General features: G+C 39.9%; 1 protein-coding gene across 1 annotated transcript in view; it reads right to left on the bottom strand.

Annotated features, from left to right (window-relative positions):
* COL3A1 (collagen type III alpha 1 chain) overlaps positions 1–22,173 on the bottom strand; it is a 69,057-nt gene that overhangs the window by 24,754 nt on the left and 22,130 nt on the right. Inside the window, exons 2-18 of the mRNA XM_084643864.1 lie at positions 20,991–21,199; positions 17,840–17,887; positions 17,040–17,156; positions 14,406–14,477; positions 11,222–11,284; positions 10,542–10,595; positions 9,131–9,184; positions 7,603–7,656; positions 7,377–7,430; positions 6,642–6,695; positions 5,977–6,021; positions 5,660–5,713; positions 4,589–4,633; positions 3,074–3,127; positions 2,032–2,130; positions 1,827–1,871; positions 1,608–1,706 (exon numbers count right to left, since the gene is read on the bottom strand). Coding sequence (XP_084499990.1) covers positions 1,608–1,706; positions 1,827–1,871; positions 2,032–2,130; positions 3,074–3,127; positions 4,589–4,633; positions 5,660–5,713; positions 5,977–6,021; positions 6,642–6,695; positions 7,377–7,430; positions 7,603–7,656; positions 9,131–9,184; positions 10,542–10,595; positions 11,222–11,284; positions 14,406–14,477; positions 17,040–17,156; positions 17,840–17,887; positions 20,991–21,199 — 1,220 coding nt within the window. The remainder of the gene's footprint in view (positions 1–1,607; positions 1,707–1,826; positions 1,872–2,031; positions 2,131–3,073; positions 3,128–4,588; positions 4,634–5,659; positions 5,714–5,976; positions 6,022–6,641; positions 6,696–7,376; positions 7,431–7,602; positions 7,657–9,130; positions 9,185–10,541; positions 10,596–11,221; positions 11,285–14,405; positions 14,478–17,039; positions 17,157–17,839; positions 17,888–20,990; positions 21,200–22,173) is intronic.

Below are 22,173 nucleotides of genomic sequence, written 5' to 3'. Positions count from 1 at the left end.
CAATATTATACTGTTACCAAAGTTTTTGCTTTGCTGTGCTTTTCTGTTTTGTTGGTTGGATAATTATAATAGACAATTGCAAAGGGATGGTAGTGTTAAGGAAAAGTTAGCACATGTGACTTCATTTTGGTTTGGGGCCCACCATTGTTTAAATGCCAGCACATCATACACCAGGAGGAGTGATCCTTAGATACTGAATCCCTGTGAAAATCCTCCTCCTTGTCTCCAGCCTGCCTTGACTCCCAGTATCTGGTTTTTGTCAGTCTCTAACTCCCTGTCTCTTGGCCTTGATGTGAGGCCTCCCATTCTGATAATAAAAGTTACCGATGCATGGCTTTAGGACCATGCTGTGTAATTAAACATACTGGTATAGCACGAGGAATGCACCAAGCAGGGATAGGTGGTAGATAAGACAAGGGTTTGTTTATTGGCTAAGGTTTCCGATGAACGAGGGCAACATGCTTTGCTAAAAAGTATATAACCTTTGTATAATCTATATTCGTGGTCCCCCCCTGGCTAGCAGGGGGGCACCACGCTCGAGCATAATAAACTTAGTGTTTTTTGGGAACTCTGCAGTTGTGGACTTTGTTTCTGTGCCTCAGCCTAGATTCGAACTGTGCGTGTCCTATCAGGTGTAATTCGTAGCATTGGTGTGCCTGTCCTATCAGGTATAATTCGCAGCATTTGTGTGCCTGTCCTACCAGGTGTAATTCGTAGCATTTGTGTGCGTGTCCTACAAGGTATAATTCACAGCAGTTGTATGCGTGTCCTACCAGGTGTAATTCGTAACAGTAGAATTGACTAGGCAAGTTCAAATATATAGGACATGGCTGAAGGCTCCTAACAGAACTCCAGAAGCCATATTCTTCTGTCACGTACAGGGAGTCCTCAGACTTATGATGCCTGAGTTAAGTTGGATGCCACTTATGACGCTTTTCTATTGACTGCCCATTTCACCCCTACGATGCTTGTTTTGACCTTAGGACACTCAATTTGCATAAAGTTTGCTTGAAATCACTTCCTGTTTGCATTATACTGGTAGGAGCTGGAAGGGGTCACTTCTGATTGGCTTAGAGGCATCAGGGTAGGTTGTTGCTGGGTAGGGTTGCCACTTGTTTTTGATTGGCTCCTGGCTCCAGGCTCAGCCAATCAGAAATCTTGAACCGTGATTGGCTGAGTCTCAGCATGTGTGCCATTCTCCTTGGCTTTCTGAGCTTGTGTTGCCAGCATCCTGAGCAGCATGTGTGAGTGTATATGTTTATTTGAATGATGTTTACAAAATACTGTGTACAGTAAATACATTGATGTTGCAACATTAGTCATCTATAATTCATTTAGTACAAAAAACTGGGTTATTGTGGTGAAAATAGTATATCAAGCCTTGGTTCAGGAACCAATCCCCCCTTAATCCTCAATCCTACCATTGATTCCGATGGCAAAAGTGTTTTCGACTTACATTTCGACTTACAACACAATTTTGTGGAATGAATTGTGTCATAAGTCCGAGGACTTCCTGTACACCTGTGCAACCCTACTGGGGGTTGCAGGTGATGGGGAATTTATCCCCTTGTTTTATCTTAGTAATGAAAAGAATGTTGGTAACTCACTGACGGGCCTCTTTGTCCGGGAATTCCATTGGTACCTGCGGGACCAGGAGGGCCACGGGCTCCACTCAACCCAGGAGCACCAGGAATACCAGCAGGGCCCTGTGTGGGATTGAAGGACACTAATATGAATAAAGCATGGCATTACTGAATGCTGTGTAATCAAAACTGTAACCCCGACCAATAACATTGCAAAAAATGACAATTTGGTGGGATACTTACCGTTTCACCTTTACCACCTGGGTTTCCATCTCTTCCAGGATTGCCCTGGAAAGAAGAAATGATTAATCAATGCTAACACAGTGTCCTTAAATCCAAAAATTCCATAGCACTTTGCAATCATCAATTTGTATGGCAGTAATCATAACAATATGTTTGTATAACCAGCACAATATTTCCGAGGACTTATGTGATGTTTGTTACTTACAGGAGAACCAGCTGCACCAGCATGACCTTGTGGACCAGGTTCTCCTCTTTGTCCAGGGGTACCATCAGAGCCTGGGGAACCAGGAGCACCAGCTTCACCCTATGAAGAAGATGGTATGAGAGCAAATTGAACTCCCTCTAGTATTGCTCCCAATGCATAATATTAACATTTTAGCCTCATTACCTCTTCCTCAGCCAGTGCACCTTTGCCTGACCCAGGCAGAATGCTGACACTAGCCTATCCTGAGCAAAGTGGGCAGGTAACTGATCTAAGGGAACACAGCCAGCTAGAACTTGGCAATATGTGCTGGGCAGCACTTGCTGACGTACTGCATATTGTCTCATGCAGTTCGAAAGAGTGATAGAAAGCACATTGCCTCTCATGCACTATAAGGCATTGTGTCTGCCTCGTTCCTGTGCAGGTAGAATGCATCAGAGTACCTTTACCTAGTTGCCAAAGCCCCATCCTGCACCTTACAGTATTCCTTAGAGGAACAAGACTGCAATTTAGTCCTTTTAACATAAGAAAAGAATAAAAAAGAGCACATCATTTGTATATTTAACATGGAGGAGCAGAGAGAGTCTCCAGAGAAGAAGGGCTAAAAAAGGAGAAGGATAAAGAAATCAACAGTTGCAAGGACAGTGATGTGCACAGGTGTGGGCTTCACATTAGAATGGCTGACACACAAAATTAGTAGTACTGCTGGATGATTGTATTACTTGTATTGTAAATGTGTCTAGAGGTCAGCATGAACGTATCTTGGAGAAACTTCCAAAACATATGCAGAAGTGAGAGATGTTACAGGCCTTGGGCCAAATCCTCACTGCATTCACATGCATTGGTTGCAATGGGAGTGCCTGTGAGAGTGAAGTGAACATGATTTGCCTAATTCTGTGTATGAAAATACATCAGCTATAGACCTCCAAGAAATGTGACAGCAGCCAGAAAGTGAGGAACCATCTAGTGAAAAATACACACCAGTATCTCTGAGGTATATATGTAGACATATGTCATATGGTAAAATAGATCTTCAAATAGGTACCTTAGAACCTGGAGAGCCTGGAAATCCTGCAGTTCCTGGAGGGCCAGGGGGACCCTTAAATAAAGAAGGCAAAGTTATTATTACAAGAGGTGAAGGTCATATGGAATGAATCTTAATTTGAAAATAAACCCGAGAGAGTTTTTTTCTGTCATGAAAAAAAACATCTGGCAAAATATCAAGAAATATGAGTCATACTCTAGAAGATGAAATTTGGGTGGTTTTAAAATATCACACCTATACTTTAGTTACCCTTATTCAATGTACATTTTCAATCAGATGTGGATGTTTTTGTACCTGAATAATTTCAATTTGAAAAGTATGATTATCGAGATGATATTACACAAACTATTTTAACAGATCACTTGAATGAAAGCATGTGAGAGGGAAAAGAGGAGAATATGGTTGCTACTATTACAATTTCTACGTAGTTGGAAAAATAAAAAAGTTGGGCTACCCCATGGTTTATATGGCCTATTGAGACCAAATGAGCCAGTGTGAAGCATCAAAGGACAAAGACTTTGTTGATTGCTCTCCCCCACATTCATGAAGAAGGGGCTTGCGTGTGAACTCATCCCATCAGCCTGAACTCTGGGGGAAGAGAATAAAAATGCCTGACAAGAAGGAACTATATCAGGATGCTGTTTGGAATTTGGAGAGGGCAATGTTTCTAAGCATAAGCAAGGGATCCCCAACTGCTTGGCTTGTGCTAGCGCTAAAGGACATATAGAGCTTGCATATTATAGTAGCTACGATTACCTTTTGAAATCTAAGACTGTATCTCATTTGTGTGTGTCTGTTTACCTGCTTTAACCTTGTAAATAACCATCTCATTTATTTTTCTGAGTTAATAACTCTTTAGTTAGTATTATAGGACTGGCTACAAGCATTGTTTTTGGTTTGAGATCTGAGGTACAACTGACCTGGAGTAAATGACTGGTCCTTTGGGACTGGGAGTAACCTGAATATTGTTGTGATTTTTGGGGTAAGGGTCAATTACCACAAAGGCAAGATAGACCGGAGTTCACACTTGTTACTTGGTTGATGAAATCTAATTATAGAACATACATCAGTTTGGGGTTTATGCCCTGTTCCTTGACAGTCTGCCCTGAGGTTGGCACTCTTGCTCGTGAGCTAGTCTAGACAGCTTGACATCATGGTCTAGCGCTAGGGTGACTTATATGATGAAATCATTCCAAATCTGGCCCATATAAAGAGTTTCCATTATCTTTGTCAGTAAATAATTAGAGAAAAGCTTGGATATACATACACATCCTTTTTATTTACAGGATCATGATTTCTCTTATTTTCTTTTTATTCTTCATCAAAAATAAAGGTTTTATCTTTCAATCATAATAAGCATAAAGTTCTTGAAAAGTATAATTGCATAAGACACCAGTTCATAAGGCAAACCATGTCCAATTAGTGGGTGGCGTTGTAGGACATCAAGCACATGGGCAAGAGAAAAATAGTTAAGCAATACAATAGTTAAGGGAAAACAATAGTTAAGTTTCTTACAGGTTGTCCAGATGTTCCTGGAGTACCATCATTACCACGGGCACCCTACCAAAAGAATACAACATAATCACATACCAAACATTCTCTTTGGGGCTAAAAAGCCAAGCACTTTGATATTGGACAATGATTTTGACTTTCAAACCATGTTTCTGTGTGTCCATGCATTCCTATATATTTTATTAAGGTACACACAATTCCTCAGGTATGGTGGCATACTATATTAAATAACAATAGTAGTAGCAGTAGTAATAATAATAATATCCAAAAGGGGCCTATCGATTGTACATGCACTTTGCTGTAATGATACGATAGTGGTAGACAAGGAAATATGTTATTAGACACCAGAAATTCTTTAATGCATAGCAATCATGCTTAATAAAGCAAAACATAATGCGTGTGACCTGTAAATAAGACAGCAATAGATGTCATGCATTCTTGAATGACTATAGCTTACAACCACAGAGAAAGGATAAAATGTGGCACAAGAGAACTAACAATGATTTAAGGCCTGTTACCTCTGCTGTAGATGTATCAGACATCTTCATTGCTCAGTACATTGAGTACTAGCATAAACAGTCCCTGTTCTGTTATATTTTAGGTTGAGACTTGTTTGCATTAGCTAGTGTTAATTACGACCTCCCCTTGTAAGCCAAGCTGGGACACCACAGTCTCACTCTTCTCTACAGCAGTCACTTTGTTTAGTTAGTCTTGTAATGCTGACCTCTACTCCATCCTGCCCACCCTGTTGGCTGAACTTATACCCTCAAAGTATAATATATTAGCATACAATATAAAGAAGGACTCATTAAGGACACGTGGCATGTAACAAATCTGTATGCCCTTTACTACAACCATTGATCTTTGGCTGGTAAATTTTCATGATGATTTTGCGGAATCTATATATTCTGCCATATCCTCCTATACACTATTTGATGTACTACATCTCACTTAGATTGTAAGCTCTGTGAGTCAGGGAGCTTTTATTTTGTGTGTCTAAAAAGCATGCTGTACACCTGTTGGGTTGTGCAACAGAAATAATAGCAATCCTGTAGTTTTGTTCCAATTACTTACAGCAGAACCAGGAGATCCTGGTCTCCCCCTTTCACCAGCTGGACCTCTTGGACCCTAAAGAACATACGATTATTAATTTGGGAAATGGATTTCCAAAGACACCATGTAACAAACAACAAGAAGAAAAACAATTTTGCTTCGAAATGTTTCAGTGGGGCTGTCTGCATGGGTAAGCAGTACTCAGTGTGTGTGAAGGGTGGCAGAATCAAGCTCTTAAGAAATAAAGTCAGAAGAGAGCGGAACATAGTAAGAAATACTAAGCAGAAAAAGTATCAGTTACTGTAACTTCCAATTAAATGATAATGAAAAAAAATTACCATTGGCCCAGGTGATCCATTTTCTCCAGGAAGACCATTTTCACCCTGTTATATAAAGAGAATATCATGTTTTGACAGCATTAATCTTTATTACCAGATTTCATTAGTGATCTCTTGTAGGGATGACACACAGTAACAAGCAAGGTCCCAATCCTCTGAGATGCTAAACACCTTCTATGAGGTATTCAGCTTCTTCAACTTCTACTGAAGTCAATGGGGATTGAGACGTCTCGACAACCTCAGGCACAAAATATTAAAACAAAAAGGGTTGGGGCCTGATCCATCATTGTGTTACTTCAGTTCTACATGGCTGTAATTCCATTAAAATCAATTGAGTTACTCTGGCATTAAGCTGGAGTAACACAGAGGTGAACTGGGTCTGAAGTGTATCAGTAAAGCATCTTTTTAAAGTAATGGAGTTGAACATACTATTCAGACATGGGAATCTCCATCTTTTCTCCGTTACTGTTATAAAATCATATGAGATGTGCTGCAATTGCAGACAACAAACTCCCCTAGAGTAATTGATTATTTATATGGACATGATCAGCCAGGACTTAAGAAGCGTAAGTGGTTTTACAGAAGCAAATACACAAAATACAGTTTTGTTATTGATTCAGAGTAAAATTACATACTTTCTAGAGGCTGCAACAAAATCACTTTACCTTCAGACCAGGAGCACCACTGTCGCCTTTGGCACCATCTCTTCCATCAAAGCCCTAAGGGAACCAAAAATAACGTACATTTCATTTCTACTCTTGAAAACATGATAATCCTTGATCACTATTGAACTTCAAGTGCATCCTTTTTTTTTTTTAACCTGAAAAGCTGACACATCTTACATTGTAGGAAGATGGCTTATATTGGTTCAAACAGTAATACAACAGAAAATCAAAATAGTTTTAACAAATCCAGTTGTAAAATGTTTCAGGAACATAAACATGCAAAAGATGATCAGTGCATGCTTAGAAATAGACTATGAACTCCTTGTTAGACAGATGAGTATTTAGTGCCACAAGTAATCGCATTTATTTCCATAGGACTGCTCATTTGGGTAACTTCTCAACAATGTAAATACAGGGATCAAAATTTGGCTCGTAGTTAAGAATACATCCAGGTAATTTATTTTTGTCAGTATTATTGGTAAATCAAAATAAGCAGAGAAAAGCAGAGATGGGACAAAGGGACACATTTTGAATCCAGATCAGAACTTTCCCAAAGTATAGGGTGTTCGTGGCCAGGGTTTTAGATTTTCAAAAGGCCCATTACTGAGAGAAGAGCCAGTTGTGGAGTTCAGATCTGAACTTTCCAAAAATTCTGCAAACGGGAGTGCTTGCGCCTGTTACATAATGATTCAGTTAGAGTAATTCACTCAAAAATAACCTTACAATAATACTTACTCTGTGACCTTTCATTCCATTGAATCCAGGCATACCAGGGGGTCCTTTGTGGCCCTAAACATATAAACATAGAAGAATATGTAAATTACAAATACGGTGGAGTAATGAAGCACAGAAACGAAGACATATTAAGTAGCATAGTCAGTCTGGTGGTATAGTTAACAAAATGCAAAATCAACAAGTTGGTTTTTCATTCAGAAGAGCTTTCTTGGGGGCTCTTTCTTACCGCAGGTCCAGGTAATCCACGCTCTCCAGGTCTGCCTGGTCTTCCAGGTTCTCCCTATGGACAGAATAAATGGTTTTGCTCTGTTGTTATTTCAGTTTTTGGCAAAGAACTAGTAATACAGGACTAAACACACCTTGGAATAAACTGATGCAACTCTCATTTACATGAATGGGTGGAGGGGGTCACATCAGTTTATACCAGGGTGAAATCTGTCTCATAGCACAATTTTGTCTTTACATTAGAAGCCCATCGTCACAGCTCATGATCCATTCTTATCATGGAGTAAGTTCCAGAGTTAGCCATGCTATTCTTGGTAGAAATGATGGCATCACAGAAGCCTTGTGATGCCTCTGATATTTACCACACATGGAGAAACAGTCAAAAGGGACAAAGAGTTTTATTGACTGATTGTGTCTCTCTGTATGATAGCCATGCAAAATAGTCTATTTTGTTTTGTGAGCCAAAACTTGGTCGTTCATGACCATAGAACCCATTTCCCAAAGATTCAAAGTTAATGTGGCTCAGAACAAGATTTCAGGCACATATCAAAAGTAGGCTCTATCCTATCACTGCCTGATTTATGGCCTGATCCAAACCCCATTAAACTTAATGGGAGTCATCCATTGACTGCACTGGGCTTTCGATCAGGCCCTTAATGAGTTCAGTGCTAGGTGTCAAGTTTGTAAGATCTTTGCATAAAATACAGGTGACAAATATGAAGGACTGTATATTGGGATCTAGAAAAAAAAATCAATTCATCTCCGTAGCACACTCAGGGGAAATGATCAACCCACCCAAACAAACATAAAAGCTTGGAACTACAATAGAAGCACAGACACCCTAAGCCAGGGATTGGCAACCTTTGGCCCCTGGCCTACCAGAGTAAGCCCCCTGGTGGGCCGGGCTGGTTTGTCTACCTGCCGAGTCCACAGATTCAGCCGATTGTGGTTTCCACTGGCCACGGTTTGCTGCTCCAGGCCAATGGGGGCTGTGGGAAGCGGCGCGGGCCGAGGGATGTGCTGGCCACTGCTTCCCACAGCCCCCATTGGCCTGGAGCGGCGAACTGCGGCCAGTGGGAGCCACGATCGGCTGAACCTAAGGACGTGGCAGGTAAACAAACCGCTCGGCGGGCCACGTGCCGAAGGTTGCCGGTCCCTGCTCTAAGTTGTTAACACACAAATGGTAAACTAAACTATGGTTTACAACTAAAACTGGCCAATGCAAAGAAATTCAGAGCAACTGCCAAGTCAGCCACTTAGTTCTGACCTCACTAATTGTGTCTACATATTATTTGTGATATGTTTCATAAGGGGCTGGAGATTGTCACAACTCCTCTGGAACGGAGACATTTCATACCAAGTTTTAACAGAGAGCAAATTTTTACAGACATATTATGAAATCCACAAATCAAGGGATTACATGTGATAGCCTGAAAGATACTTAAACAAAGTACCAAGGGACACTGCTTTAATAACACCACACAGTAATTTTGATCCTCCTCCATTATATACAGTAATATTGAACTTACATCTTTTCCTGAGGAACCAGCTGGGCCTACTAATCCTGGGGGTCCTGGAGGTCCCTGAAAACAAAATAAAGATGAATTTACTTCCATCATGCACAAATAACAGTTGTATTAAAATGTCACAAAATATTTGCACAGCTGCAATACAGAGCTTTGGTAAATACACTGGGCAGTCATTCAGGGTTAAATCCACCCAGTGGGGAGGTCTGGCCCAAGGCACGCTGCATCTCATGACAGTGGTGGGTAAGGGGGCATTTGACTAACTGCACTCCACAGAGTGGACCTCTATATGTCTCCAAATCATAGCTGCAGAAGGGTTTGAAAGCAGGGCACAATTGGACTAGAAAGGCCATAATTTGTGACTATGTAGATCCAGGAATCAGAAACCTGATGCCCATGAGTTGGAACAGTGGCCAAGGAGGGAATGCATTGCAGGTACACAGGCAACCCATAGATAGCAGGGTTAATTCCATCCCTAAACCCTCACGTAGTTTACTGCTTAATGCCCACTCTCAGTGGAACAGGGAGACTTTCAGTTTTGGGGATTAAAAGTATTATTGGGCCAGATCCTTAGGTGTATATTGGCATAGTTCCATTGAAATCAACAGGATTTACCAAAATCACCATTTACGCAATCACTATTTTTATACCTCTGTTCAATTCTGCCTAGGTTTTTGTCCTATCTAGTATTCAGCTGACGTGGGTTTAAATTATTCCATAAATGTTAAATGCATCACAGATATGTTCTTCCTGTTACTATTTGTGGTAGGCTTATGAAAAGCAGTAACCAGCTAAATGTCATAGATTGTTTAATAAAGTTCCAGTCACTTTGGTGAGCCCACAGGAGTGAAATGAGAGATTCGTATCTGAATGTGTGAACCAATGGATAAATCTCAGCCAAATAGGAGAGGAATTTGATCAGCAATGAAAAGGAGAATTTGCAATGGGTTTAATTGTTATAAGGGTTTCCAAAATTATCTCTATTTTTGTGAGCAGTATTTGCATCAAATACTGCTCATCCCTAATGGTTAGTGCACCATGGAACTGAATTTGGTCCATAGTGAATATGTACAGAAAAAATTGCTTCTCTGTGGGTCTTCCTTTCATAAGGCCTGATCCAAAGCCCATTGAAGTCAATGGAAGGATTACACTTGACTTCAATGGGGTTTGGATCAGACCCAAAGTGAAGTAATTTTTTCTCACATGTATTCATATGGATTATTACCATTCTATTGAAAAGTCTGGTGTGACTTGTTTCTTTTTTTAAAAGGTTGCATAGACTATATTCCTTCTACGAATTCATTTCTTAAGGGATCAATCCTAACATCCTTACTCAGGCAAGGTGGGCATATGCCTATGGAAAGCCTGCAAGAGCATGATTTTTAAGCAAATAGTAATGTAGAGTGATACTTACAGAAGGGCCAGGTTGTCCAGGCTCACCAGGGGAACCTTGGTATCCATGAGTACCCTAATATGTAGAAGAACACAGCTGAGAAATCACTATTTTTGTCTCCAGGAAGTTGCTACATATTGCAGTACTCTCATAATGATAATAAATAATTCACCCAGAACAATTACTGAACAACCAGAGGGAAACAAACTGACAGGATCAAATAATCAATTGAAATAAGCCCCTGTGCAATATGGATTGAAACTACTCCACTAAATGGAGATTCATATTAAAAAATCCAAAGCCCATAGCATATGGCTGGACATGCACTGGAATTTCCAGATTCACTTTAGATGACTAGGGCTGTTAAATGTATGTATGAATTAAGAGGCTGGAGCATTATCAGTGGACCATAAGTAAAATTGGAATGTAGGCATCTTTAAGGATCATAGTCTATGATGATTTACATGCCCTATAATTCCATTGATTTCAGTGGGAATGCCTGGGGTCTAAGTAAGGGCAGAATCTGGTATTGAATCATTTGTTCCTGAGATATTACAGACCAATAAAAGAACACAACATATTCATAAAATTCTCAGCATCTAGATTTGTTGGTTGAAAACGTACCCAAATTCAAGGAGAGAGAATAGGGGCTGTATATTTCAGGGGGCAAGAGGTACATAGCAAGGCTGAACTTTACTTACGGGTGGGCCTGGTTGACCAGCTGGGCCAGGCAGGCCAGGTGGGCCGGGGGCTCCTAAACCACCCTAAAATGTATATATAAAAATAGTCATTACATCAAAATCTATTTATAATCCTTATTAGGATCATAACCATAGACAGGAATGACAATAAAAGACAGTTCAGTATGGATGCCTATTGCTGTAGAGCAGAAGTCTGCAATGAAATAGAGTAAAGATGGTGGAAAATTTTCTATCAGCAATGAGAGGACTGTAACAAATTTTAACCTTAGTATCTTAGAGAAATCCAGCAGAAAGAGAATGTACTTTTACTGTATGGCTATGCAGTGTGTTTTGATTGTGGCTCATAATCTCCACCATTTACAATCTCTCCAGGAAAGACTTAAATCAAATTTGTTTGGTGTTTTGCAGTGGCATACTGCAGTCATACAATACAGGCTCTGACTAAACTGACCCAGAAGGGGGTCCTTCTGATTTCACCCTTTTACTCCAGGTTAATATTTCTTTCCTCTAGACATTTAAACCGCCAAAGGATGTTGCCATATTGCCTTTTGTCCAGCTAAAATGAAGGATAAACCACTTGCTGTAGGGCAAATACCAAGGACATTTCATAAATCTGCTGCAAGGAATATTCCTAGGGTAAAAGAGTATCAGCTTCCTTAATGGACCCAAGCACCTCATCTCCTCAACGCAAATGAGTTCTATTACTCTGGACACAGTTATGTCCAAGATGGCGCCTTAACCCAGGCCCCAGTATGGTGGAGCCAAATGGTGCCAGTAAACCCACAGGTTATTCTACCTGTGCCACTTTTGGATTTCTATAACTAATTTGAGAGTAAAATCAGCATTTGTTAGATGCTAATTTCTTCTCTCTGTATGCTTGGTATTACATGCACATGTACAATCCATTAGGGCAGGATGTGCTTCGGCAACATAACCTTCATGCTGTGAAAAGGTTTCTCCCCTGTACACCTCTTCGGACTTCTAACTGTTTAATTTTATATTTCTGATACTTGGTAGGGATTCATTTACAGCATGGATTCTATATTATATAGCAGAGGGAAAATATTCCATGACATACAGAATAGATAATACATTCCACAGCAGAGGAAATATGTTCCATGACTTACAGCATAGATAATATATTTCCCAGAACAGGTAATATTCCATGATTTACAACACAGAGAATATATTTCATATCAATTTCATTTTCACTACAGTAGATTAATCCAACCACTATAAATACTATTTGTCATATTTGTCCAGATTTGATAAAGAAAATCACAGTAGAATTTGTGTCTCAATCAGAAAGTATACCTAATGGCTTAGAACTGTGTCAGTCTACTTGCTTGTATCATCATATGTGTGATTATTAGAACCAATTTAACATGAAAGGAAATTGGATTGGTGCTGCATCCATGCATGGCTACAAACTGAACAAAACATGTTATTTTTCAAAGTACACACTGAGGAAATAAATCCATAGTTAAGAATGGCATTTGCTTGTTAGCAGTGTCTCCAAACTGTGAATAAATGGGAATTGTTTAGCTGTAAATTATGGTTGGTTCAGAGAAACAGTAAGTGAACAGTTATTATGTAAGAGAAATGAAAGCCAATGAGGAGAAATTGACATGTAAAGTTAAAAGACCAACAGTGTCTTTACATGCAGTGAAAAGACATTGTAATAACAATGGTGGAGAGATGTGTGGATAATGAAATACCAGTCATGGTTAACCCCCTATAAGGAAAATATATTTGTGCTGAAGATAAGTCCATTAGCCATTCCAACTATTTGGATTAGGTATTTACCTGAATTAACAGCAAGAATTTAGTAAAACAAAAATCAAATGTTGTTGAGATTTATAATACATCACAGAATAGCAAATTTAGATGTGTCTATTATTCACATCACATCAGTTTATTCTATGATGCAGTGTAAAACAATTTGACAGGACACAGTATGGCAAAAACAGACAGCAAAGGATGTAGGCTATTCAATCATGTTAAAAACATGCCCCGTGTCCATTGAACCATATATAAGAAATCTAAGTATCTTTAATATAAATGCCAAAACACAGTGTAGCAACCATGTTTGTTGAACTGAAATGTATCTCTGTTATCTGTGTTCTCATGTTAGGAAGCCAAGCAGCAGAATGTAGATGATACAATATGACAAGCTGTGAGTAAAATCTGTAAGGAACTGAAAATGAATGAATGAACGAATGAGTGAGGTAGAAACAAATGAGAGAAAACAAAACTGAGAAAATAATGAACTGCAGTTCAGTAAAAAGAAGTCTACCATTCATTCAATACGATGATCTGATGGAACACAGAGAAATAACATGTTTGTTTGGTGCTGCTTTCGTATGGTACAGCATGTGACATACAATCCTTGTTATGTAGACTAGGAAATAATGATTGTAGCCAATGAAGCAGCAACCAATTTCAGATAATAGTTCACAATGTCCATTAGAGATTGCACAGTATTCCATGACACTGTCAGAAGGCACTTGTATCTATCAATGGAATATCACTCTTGTAAGAATGCTCCATGTTAGCTGTGATGAATGACCTTACAAACCTAGTACATACAGAGAAAATTAAGCAGATATGTTTTCTAGATGAACTTTATGGAGGAAATAACTCATGAATATGATTGTTTCATCCAATGTGTCTTTGATCTAATTAAAAAAAATTGAAAAGTTTGTGCCAGGTCTAATGGGCAGATTCAGCATCCTGAGTGCATAGGCTGAAGTGCTGTGGGTAGCAAAGATCACAGTCGGATGCTCTGGCTGCATCTGGGATGAAAGGAAGAAAATGAAAGGAATATATTGGTTTGCCATAGGGCAATATTTGAATATTTGAACTGTGGAAATATAAACTGGGATAGAGGATTACATTGAGCATGAATGGTCTTGAATGCTGTCGGAAAGAAGAAGGGGAAGGGACAGATAAAAGCATTCAGGGTGGAGGAAAGAAAAGCAGTTAGTGGAAACATAATGAGAGGTAGAAAATGGAAGAGGCAGGGAACAAAGGTGAGGAGAATATAGAAAGGAGAAGAGATGAAAATAAGGAAAGAGGTATGAACCTTATTTGTTCAATGGGAAAGGCATAAATATCAAAGATACAATCTACAAAAGGAAAAGGTGCTCTTAAAAAAGGGAAAGAGAAAAGGTTACTATCTTACAATAGCATGTGGATATATGGGTCCACCACCACCAGCCTTGGTATCATAGGAGTCATACTGAGGAGAAAAATTCTGCAACAGAGAGATCAAAACAAGAGAGTCCATTATAAATCAAATCAGGCAACATACAAACTTCATATGACACACTGTATGGGAAATAACTCATGTATATAAGCTGTTTCGCAATGTTCTAACACTTACAATTCTCCATGTTTCAAAAGTCATCCCAAATGGAAGCCCATATAGCATCTTCCTTTGCGCCTAGCCTGGTGGTCAGAATTACTTTAGCTGCCTATACAGCTGACCCTGTACTGTACTGTAGATCTGCCTGATGTGAGGAACCAACTGCCCTTTTCCATCCTCTCTTCTCTTATCCCCAGACAAGTTATCAGGTAACATCTTAACAGAGCATGGGTCACTCCTTTTGAGCTTCTCCCAAGTTTCCTCTTGAAACCACACCTCTATTGACCTAGTCCAACCGCCACTGAAGTCAATAGGAGACTTTTCCATAGAGGTCAAAGGAAGGTGGATTTCGTTTATAATCCAGACTCAAGAGAAATCATGGCTCACTTCTTAACTATTGCTAATGCCAGCACTAATTAGGTATATCCCCTGATCCCCTTGGGAATAATAGTTAATAATACCATAATGACACCCACAGATATCCCTAAGTGGGCACTCAGAGAGCAAGAGGTATATCACTCTGTCAATCTAGATGCAGGCGTCTGGGAGGAGGAACATGGGTACATATGTTCCACAGAGGTCTATCAAGGACCCCATATCTGCCTTAATAGCAATCAGGGCAAGTGTCATTATAATCTGGGACCCCGCTGAGGCAGCCAGTCTCAGGTCGTTGTGATCAACATTAATTGTTTGTGCTAAGAAGTTTTTGTAGGAAGTTCCTTGTGAACTTCTTTTACCCTGTTGAAAATTATCCAAATGTGAATCTCTATCTATGTTTTGCACTTGTTGTACAAGGACGCGATGTTATGCTTACATCTGAGAAGTTAAATGTGCAAACCATCACTATCAGCTGTATAGACACGTTGATCCTACGAACATAGGGATCAACATCGATGTACTACAGCAATTAATACAGCATCCAGAATTAGAAGCCTTAGTAAAAGACCTGGAAAAGGAGGGCAAGAGTTTACTGATATCAGTTCATCACTCCACTGCACAGATTAAAAAGAGAGGTAAAAAGTTTAAGTTTTGCCCATTGGCGGGAAACTCTGTTTGCCACTTCCACAGAGTTGTCCCAGGCCTGGCACATTATGTTGCATCCTTTTGCGGTTATTTTGATTATTTTATTCAAGGTCTTACCCTTATCCTTGTTTTCATGGTGATAGGATGGGTAAAGTTAAAGCTTTGAAAGATGGCTAACAAGTCTAGATTCTCCAGAGTACCTGTCGCTTGAGTGATACAGGTGTGAAGACAGTTATTTGTAAATCAGTAACATCTTCAAGGAGGGGAAATGTTAGGTAAAATCTGTTTCTGACCTGTTTTATGTAATGTCCATCTTGGATTTGTAAAAGGACAGCTAAGTCTTCACCTTGGATACCCTTCTCCTCAGAGGATTTAGTGCCCTTTCAGCCTTTTTCAAATTAAGGCAGGAAAAGGTCAGGGCAGTTAGAGTGGCAGCCATAATCTGCCTAGCAACAGCAGGTTATTTAGTGAGTGGCACGCCTGTCACTCAGGGCTATCCATCTGAGTGGCAGCCAGTGTCCCACACAGTTCAGCTAGCTGCCAGGGGTCCCAGAGGGACCAGAACTCACAGGACTTTGGATTCTTGGTCTCTATTAACATACTTGCACTCAACTGCTACCCACCATTAGTGAGCACATACTTGCACTGGACTATGAGGTCAAGCAGAGACCGCGCGGGCAAGCACTGAAGACCTATCTGAGGGAGAAGATCTTCCCAAGAGGGAGAAGACCTGCCTGGAGGACCTGTCCAGAGGGAGAAGAATACCCAGTTCTTGAGTTCCTGTTTGGTGTACAGTGCACCTGATTTTAACTACTCTCCCTGTCAGTATCCTGAGTTTTTGTCATTGTGTCCCTGTCTTCAGGATATGGTATTATAATACCCATTGTGGTTTTCCTCTGTTTTACATCCATAGGTTAAGGGGGTTTAAGGACTCTAAGCTTCACGCTCTGGTAACTGTTAACAACCAAGTGTGTCTTGCTTATGTTGTTTATTGTCTGAAAGGGGTCCTTGTCTAGTTTATTGACTAGTGGCATAATAAATATCTGTGTGTTACATCTTATTCTGCCTCCATCTTAATAAATCACTCGATGATAGATGTGGGAGGGGGTGGGATCTTCTGATCTGTGTAGACCATAGTTAATCTGTTTTGGGCTAACAGTGCCCGCTCATCTGTGCTGGCTGGTGTTTTGAGGGTAGGAAGAAGAATCAAGATTTTTCCACTCCCTACCCATCTGTAGAGCCCATCCATGTCAGAACAGAAGTATCAGCACTACTCAGGCTAGCCTTCCTGCTGCACAGAGACCCATGACACAGGTAGGGTGCACAGTGGAATAAATATATTTCACCCCACATGTAGGGTGGGTGACAGTTTCATCTTAGAGCTTATAAGCAACATCTTCAGAGCTAAATGTAATAATTATGACTTACTCCTCCATTTATAGAGGGACATGACTGACAGACTCCAGGCTGGCCAGGAGAGCCGGGACTGCCTGGTTGTCCAGGGGAGCCAGGTGTTCCAGGTCTGCCAGGAGTTCCAGGAGAACCCTAGAAAGTTTAAAATACACAAGAGTTCATATTTGTATTTGTCTTTCAATATGTTGCTATCCGGTGCACTACGGACCAAATCCTGCCCATGCTGAAGTTAACAGATGTAAGATCTGCTCCCATATGGATGGGTACATGAATAGATGATAGTGTCCATTGTAAAAGAGATTTTTTTTCTATTAAATATAAATACAGTTTACAGTTCAAATAAGTAGAAAGAGAAGAGGAAGTACAAAAATACATACAAGGAAAAACGTTTTTGCCTGTTGAGCCTGATTGTAGTGACTGGCTTGTACATGCTACAAATATTCAAAAATAGATCGACAGCTCAGTATAAAAAGGAACACTGTTAATGAAACACAGAAGAATTCTTTCTACTGTGCAGAAACTCTCTTAAAAAGATTACAAATTTATATGCACCTTGGGCCAAATTTTCCTTTCTCCTCTCTGTTTTACTGGTATAAATCCAGAGTAACTCCACTGAAGCTAATGGCATTATCCTGAATTTACATTATGAGCGGATTTTGGCCAACAGAGTCCAATAATCTTAGGGCCCAATCCTCCATGACAAAGACATCAATGTGAGTTGAGGTTTCTCACCAGCTTGCATAAGACACACAGCACTTTGCAGGATTTGGCCCTTTGTGATTTTAAATTTATTTGAAGAATCTGATATCACTTACCGGGTCTCCCTTGGGGCCTCGGACAACACCATTGGGAGGACTAGTAGGCTAGAAAAACAAAACAATAAAACATACAAAGGAATCAAACCAAGAAGTATAGATAAAGTGCAGCATATTTAACAGGTAGGAAAAACCATTTAAACAACAATGGAAACATAGCTGTTCTAAACTAAATTGGTCATTTCCACATCAACATTTAAAACTATGTTTCTCCTGCCAAATTAAATTGCATCATCACAGAGCATCAATAGTGTGACATGCAGTGGCTATTCTTGACACAGGTGCTGTGGGTGAAGGCCTGACCTATTGACGTCAATGGGAGCTTTGCCATTGACTGCAGTGGGGCCAGGATTTCACCCTATATGCTTTCACGATGGAGATGCATTGGGAATATATTTCGTGTTTCCCTTCCAATCCATTACATTCACATATCAGTAATTGAGACAAATCTTTTCAGCTTCATTTCCCAGAAAAAAAGTATTTATTTGATTTTCAACACATAATTATCAGTGACCCTTAACATCCTCAGATGCTGATTATAGGACTCTTTGTTAGTGCTATTTCTAACTGTAGCAGTGGATATTGATCTGAATCTTAGACTTTACAGAGTGAAGTTTCATTATGTCCAATCCTGACCCACAGTAGCCTTATGACTCATGTATAGTGCAGAAGGGGGGTTGATGGGAGCCTCCTACATCTCCCTTATGGTCTGAAGCCACAGAGCTAATCAAGTAGGGCCCAAACCTAGGAGCTTCAGCACAAAAACCACAAGCTTCCACCAGTGGAGCCAAAGACGAACTCATGGTGAGAAATAGAAAGCTGTGTAATTGCTGGAGCCAGCCATTCTTTAGTCATTTTAAGACAGTCCAAACTTGGAATCAGAGGAAATCTCATGATAAAGTTCAATGAAATGTCTGCATAAGACACTTTCTGCCCTCATTCACACCCTTGTGAAAACCCACTTGCTTTCATGGAGTTATAAGGTTGTAAGCCAGGTCATAATATATCCCTATATATTAAAATAATCTTTGTCTGCTTTCTTTCTCCGCTTGCCTTGGGACGCTAATCTAAAATGAACATCCAAATGTTATGTATGCACAACCCTCCATAATTAATTAATTTTACTAATTTAAGGGCCTATTCCTTTAATTGCTACCCAGAAAATATTGCATTCAGCAGGAGTTTTTCTTGAGCCAGAAATTTAGGATGAGTTCCTATACAATTATTACTTATTGTAATAAAAACCTGCAAAACTATTAAATTTATCAACCCAAGCCGATTAAATTGTTGTTGTTTCTGCTTTTAAATAATGTTGTCTTCTAAATATTGGTTAATGATAAGTTAAATAGGTAGGGCCTGACTGACCTCTCATTTACACTAGTAAATCAGTAACAGCAGCACTAAAGAAAATGGAGTTACTGTACAATGATGTAAAATTGGTGTGAGTAGCAAATTAGGCCTGCATTATTTACGTGTTTCAGAGTAGCAGCCATGTTAGTCTGTATACGCAAAAAGAAAAGGAGTACTTGTGGCACCTTAGAGACTAACAAATTTATTTGAGCATAAGCTTTCGTGAGCTACAGCTCACTTCATCAGATGCATTCAGTGGAAAATACAGTGGGGAGATTTATATACAAAGAGAACATGAAACAATAGGTGTTACCATACACACTGTAACCAGAGTGATCACTTCAGGTGAGTTATTACCAGCAGGAGAGCAGGGGTGGGGGGGGGGAAACTTTTGTAGTGATAATCAAGGAGGGCCATTTCCAGCAGTTGACAAGAACGTCTGAGGAACGGTGGGGGTGGGGGATAAACATGGGAAAATAGTTTTACTTTGTGTAATGACCCATCCACTCCCAGTCTCTATTCAAGCCTAAGTTAATTGTATCCAGTTTGCAAATTAATTCCAATTCAGCAGTCTCTCCTTGGAGTCTGTTTTTGAAGTTTTTTTGTTGAAGTATTGCCACTTTGAGGTCTGTAATCGAGTGACCAGAGAGATTGAAGTGCTCTCCAACTGGTTTTTGAATGTTATAATTCTTCACATCTGATTTGTGTCCATTTATTCTTTTACGTAGAGACTGTCCAGTTTGATCAATGTACATGGGAGAGGGGCATTGCTGGCACATGGTGCTATAAACAGTGCTTAGTTTAGTTAGTTTGAACACTTAGGCTGTGTTTGATTTCATGCATGTAAACTGAGCATTACGTCAAAAGTAGGTTGTTTGCAGAACTTCTGTGCATCACATTATTGGTGGTTAACTCAAAAGATTCTGAAGTTTTGTTTGATTTGAGTGATAGAGAAATGGGCCTGGATCAAAGCCCTGCATCTGAACATCACCACACGCTGTGAAGATTTCAGTCTGAATCTAGTATCTGGATCTGAGCTTTGTATCTGGCAAGCGTTGTTAGAATGTGTTGAGCCTGAACTCTGGATCCTAACAACATTGAACTTTGGGAAAGTTACAGCCCAAATTTTGTGGTTCTGCTTTATTACTAATAAGCACCTACCATTTCATTCCTTCTCTGAAGTTGATCAGAACTAGAGGGAATTCGTGGGAGTGGGAGCAGGCAGGGTCGGGCCCTCCTCCCCAGATTTGCTGTTTGGCTTGTACTGAGCATGCTCACATAGACTAAGCATACTTGTAACACTGCTGAAGCTGGCTGCCCTCACTCCGCCACGTCCCCCCCCCACTATTGGCAGGCATGGGTCGCCTCTGATCAGAACCTTCTGAGTTTGTAAAATTAAGCAAGAATTCTTGTGAAAAAAAACTTTCTTATGAGGTTACTGGGACTTCTTGCTTTCAGTGGATGGAATATATGGCAACAACAACATTTCCACTGTACTTTATCATCATTTCTGGTTCCAATCCTCTGCTAGGATCAGGAAATACAGAGATCCAAGAAAATGAAAAGTAATGGGGGAAAGGGATTTTTGAACGTTATTAAAGGGTTGGTTAAGTTTTAGTGAAGGTTTCAGTTAGTTCTGATTTCATCCAAAGTGGTTTGCCCATCCTTAACAGTTATCAGATATTAAAGGCTTTAGGCTGAATAAAGAGTACTTAAAGTACATAATTGTACGGATGGACAAATGATTTGGGTAAATTGGAATAAGGACAATTCATGTCTCAAATAAACGGTTTACACTTACTCTTTCAGGAGGTGGCGTTAGCTGTGGACAAACAGGGCAACACTCTCCAAATGGAATCTCTGGGTTGGGACAGTCTAATTCCTGATCATCACAGATGATGTCATCACAGAGAACAGCTCCTGAGTCACACACACAGATTTGGCATGGTTCTGGTTTCCAAACATCCCTGTCAGCATACACTTGCCCAAGATGTGTACATGCCCCTAAAACTGGAAAAGGAATGAAAGAAAATGTAAGATGTGTAGCAACCACCAGTGCTCAATAATACTTCAAATGGGATTTTGAAAATGAAAATGAAAACTGGAGGTTTTGTTTTAAGCATGTCTTATTAATGACAAGGGGCCAAATTCTCCTCTCCTCCAACCACCCTAAAGCTCATCTTTGGGAAATGCAAAGTCTGCTCTGGATCTGCAGGTGATAATCCCACTGACATCAGTGGAAGCTCTGTGGGCCTAATCCAAAACCAACTGAAGCCATTCAGAGTCTATTGACTTCAGTAGCCTTTGGATCAGGTCCCCTGGGCAGAATGATTGTATAATCTGCAATAGAGCACCACAGCACCAATAAATAGGAGAATGTGTCCAAAGTGTTAAACTATTCACTTTAGTGCATGTGCACACACATGCATACACAAAGATCTGCAGTAAAAAGAAAAAATCTCTACTCTCCACACACATTGAAAATGACATACAGTCCACACACTGGGACGCACTTGACAGGTTGGGTTCAGGAGAGTTTTTAAAATGAATATCCATCTTCACTGTAGCAAATAAGTGAAACTTTCTTTAGATCCAGGAACGTTTGTGTATGGAAAAAAACAAGGTACATTTTCGCTTTAAAAATGGAGTTTCTTGCTTGTTCATGTCATTCACAGTCTTTCCAAATTAAGCCATTTCACAAATACAAAAATAAGTTAATGATCTATCTGTGCATTCATACAATCCCTGTAGTTGCAGTACCTGGAGAGATTATTCGTTACAAAATATACACATAGCTTTAGTCATAATATTCTGTCAACAACATAGAAAACCGAGCTGGAAATCCCTGTCAGTGACGTAAGGTATTTAATTTTATTTATTTGCTGTAATGGTTGCCCTCAAGTATTGTTACAGCAAAGGCCTGTCTGCTTTTGCCTTAGAACCACTGTTTTCAATAACAACTTTCCGTACTTACTTAGCACTAC

The sequence above is a fragment of the Lepidochelys olivacea genome, assembly GCF_965140295.1.
Source record: "Lepidochelys olivacea isolate rLepOli2 genome assembly, chromosome: 11".
Taxonomy (NCBI): Eukaryota; Metazoa; Chordata; order Testudines; family Cheloniidae; genus Lepidochelys; species Lepidochelys olivacea.
The sequence above is the reverse complement of the archived record's forward strand: the minus strand, read 5'-3'. Positions and strand labels throughout refer to the sequence as shown.